Source organism: Colobus angolensis, unplaced genomic scaffold (genome assembly GCF_000951035.1).
Source record: "Colobus angolensis palliatus isolate OR3802 unplaced genomic scaffold, Cang.pa_1.0 Scaffold236, whole genome shotgun sequence".
Lineage (NCBI taxonomy): Eukaryota > Metazoa > Chordata > Mammalia > Primates > Cercopithecidae > Colobus > Colobus angolensis.
Genome location: NW_012115555.1, coordinates 480,330 through 483,096, shown reverse-complemented (window position 1 = coordinate 483,096; position 2,767 = coordinate 480,330). Strand labels below are relative to the sequence as shown.

Sequence of the window (2,767 nt, the reverse complement as noted above, 5' to 3'; positions counted from 1 at the left end):
GACACACACACACACACACACACACACACACACACACACACACACACACACACACCCCTCCCTGGTCCTTGACTAATGCCATTTGAAGTTTGGTTATAACTTTGGCCTTTCAGGGCCAGAGCTCTTCCCCTGTGAGCTAATGGGCCTATGAGATTCTTTAGGGAGAGTAAGGAGGTGGGGAGGTGGGGGCACAAGGACTGTGGGTCTCTCAGCGGCTCCGTGCCAGGAGCCAGAAGGGGTACAGACTGCTCTCCTCTGACAGCTGCACCATCTGCCCAGAGCCAGACTGAGCCTGGAGGGTTCTGGAAGCCAGAAGGATTGACGTGGGGCTGGAGGCAGGGAAAGGCTGTGAGAAGAGGGAGAAACGGAGGACTCACGGTTTCCAGGTAGCTTGATCTGTTCCAGGCCTGGCTGGGGTCTGCCCTCACCACAGGTGGTCACGGCTTCTTTGCAAGAACTGCTGGGGCTTCCACCACAGTTGAAGCACCGCATTCGGTTTCCTGGCAGGAGAAAAGAGGCGCTGGACCTGGGCCCTCGGTGGAGCTGGCTGGCAGAAGGCCTGTGTGAGAGGCTAGCTGGCCGCCTCCTTACCCAAGGCAGTCCCTAGCAGGGAGCTGAGCAAGATCCCAACAAACTGGGGTTTCATCGCAGTCTGCCTGTGTCAGGACCGCCTCTACCTCCTGCCCACCCCCCTCCCCTAGCCCGACTCTACCTGCCTTATATCCCCCTTGCCTTGAGCTTTATAGGGCTATAAAAAAAAGAGGAAAGAGTCTCCCCCAGCAGGCACCAGGGGCCCCAGTGGGGGCAGGGAGGGGCCCCACGGCATGCCCTCAGCATCCACTGGAGTCCTCAAACTCCTTTATCCCCAGCAGCAGTCCTGAAACTGTGGACCAAGAAGAACCCCTGGGGATCCCTGATACCCTTTCACAGGGTCCTTGAGGGTCTTCCTTTTGCAACTATCTGTGTAAGATCAGATTTTCTTCATATACTGGACTTCAATGAAAACAACATATCCCAACAGACTAAATGCAGAAGCATATAGGAAAACCCAGGCATCTCCCACGAGGCCTGACATTAGATTCACAAAAATGTAATGCAATGCTCAGCTTCTCACTGTGCTGTGGGGAAATAATAGTTATTTTTCACAAAACCATATTTTGTTAGCATGCAATAATTTATTATTTTTATTGTTTAAATAAATCAATACCTACTTTAAATGATCTGTTTTAATTTTTAATATAGTAAATATTGATATAACCTCATAAAGAAAAGCTCTTCAGAGTCTTAAGTAACTTTGAAAAGTGTAAAGAGGTCCTGAGATCAATGTTTTTTAAAAGAGCTGCTCTCCTGGGCACCTGTGTCTCCCGTATCTTCACTCCCTGTTCCTAGTCTTACTCCTCCTGGTACTTGCTGGCTCTGATTCCCCAGATGGGCCTTCCTGCTTCCCAATTTCTTCAACCCCTGTCTTCCAAGTTCTATCACCACCCCTCTACCCCAAATTCTATCCATGCCTTCCTTTGTAGTGATTTCTCCCCAGTGCAAGCACATCCGGCTGGCCCTCCAGCCCCACCCATGATTATTTCTTTCCTCCAAGGTAGTAAAGCTGTCAGGGATAATTATGGGGTAGGAATGTTGAAGCTTGGGGGAATCAAAGGGATCTGAAGCTGGGTGGGGTCCGCCCTTATACAGCTGGGCTTTGTGTGTGCGTGTGGGTGGGTGGGTGTGGGGGGGTATTGTTGATTCTAAACTCAAACAGATCCACGCCAGGGTTGTTTAGGAGGGTGACCTTGAAGGACATGAAAGCACTGAGGGGGAAAGACAGAGAAAACAAAGACGGAGAGAAGCTAAGAGAGCCAGGGAGCAGCTTGAGACATGGGGAGGGAGGGAGAGGAGTAGGAGGGAAGGCGACAGACACAACTCAGGAGCAGGAGAGGAAGCTAAGTTACAGAGACAACACGCTGAGAGAGCAGAGGAGACCCTCCAGGCAAGGGCAGACTCCTAGCAGGGGCAGGCTGGGGGCCCCCACTGCCTTCTGGTCAGGCTGGTGAATCTGGTCGTGGTTCTGCCCCCCAGACTCACTCCCTAGGTGTGTTTGTTTACTGGTTCCTCCCTGTCTTGCTCAAATGTTCCAGCTTTACAAATCCCGGGATCTCAGGATGCACATCACCTCTCCCCAATTCCTGACCCTGCGTTTGGCCATGGGCACCTCCAGCCTCTTCCTCTGTGTCCTGTTCCTCTGTGGTGCACTGGGTAAGGGTGAACTGGGGAAACTTCAGCGGTCAGGGGGCTGGGGGCGGGGACAAGGGCATGTGGAGGAACCTGAGGGCTGGGGAGGAGAGGGGTGGGAGTGCTGGAAGAGGCCAAGAAGAGAGCTGGGGGAGTGGGGGACTTCAGGGAGACCAGCCACTGGGAAGGCCAGCCTGATGAGGTGGGAAAGGAAGAGTTTCCTTTCAAAAGCGTTTGAGAATAACTGTCTCCTCCTTGCTGCATCTTTGACCCACCCCTGTCTCCCCTATCCCTTATTTCACCTCTTGCTTCTGTGCTGGGCCCTTTGGTCAATGTCAATTTCTATTTTCCTATCTGTCTCTGCTGCCATTTACTTAACTTTTTCACTGACTGCCTCTACTTCCCTGCTGCTGGGTCTGGCTTTTTGTCTCACTCTTTTTATGTTGGCCTCTGATTCTCATGGCTTCTGTTCATGTCTGCTCATCTCTCAATCCCTGTACTGCTCTTGCCTCCATCTCTGTTTCTTTTTTTTTTTTTTTTT

General features: G+C 51.8%; 3 protein-coding genes across 5 annotated transcripts in view; 2 read left to right on the top strand and 1 right to left on the bottom strand.

Annotated features, from left to right (window-relative positions):
* LY6G6D (lymphocyte antigen 6 complex, locus G6D) overlaps positions 1–646 on the bottom strand; it is a 2,856-nt gene extending 2,210 nt beyond the window's left edge. For both annotated transcript variants that reach the window (XM_011944727.1, XM_011944728.1), the window contains exons 1-2: positions 592–646; positions 378–500 (exon numbers count right to left, since the gene is read on the bottom strand). In XM_011944727.1, the coding sequence (XP_011800117.1) occupies positions 378–500; positions 592–646 (178 nt within the window). The remainder of the gene's footprint in view (positions 1–377; positions 501–591) is intronic.
* CLIC1 (chloride intracellular channel 1) overlaps positions 1–2,767 on the top strand; it is a 30,059-nt gene that overhangs the window by 24,910 nt on the left and 2,382 nt on the right. The gene's annotated exons all lie outside the window — the stretch shown is intronic.
* LOC105513752 overlaps positions 1,947–2,767 on the top strand; it is a 2,642-nt gene continuing 1,821 nt past the window's right edge. For both annotated transcript variants that reach the window (XM_011944730.1, XM_011944729.1), the window contains exon 1: positions 1,947–2,250. In XM_011944730.1, coding sequence (XP_011800120.1) covers positions 2,124–2,250 — 127 coding nt within the window. In that variant the 5' untranslated portion in view covers positions 1,947–2,123. The remainder of the gene's footprint in view (positions 2,251–2,767) is intronic.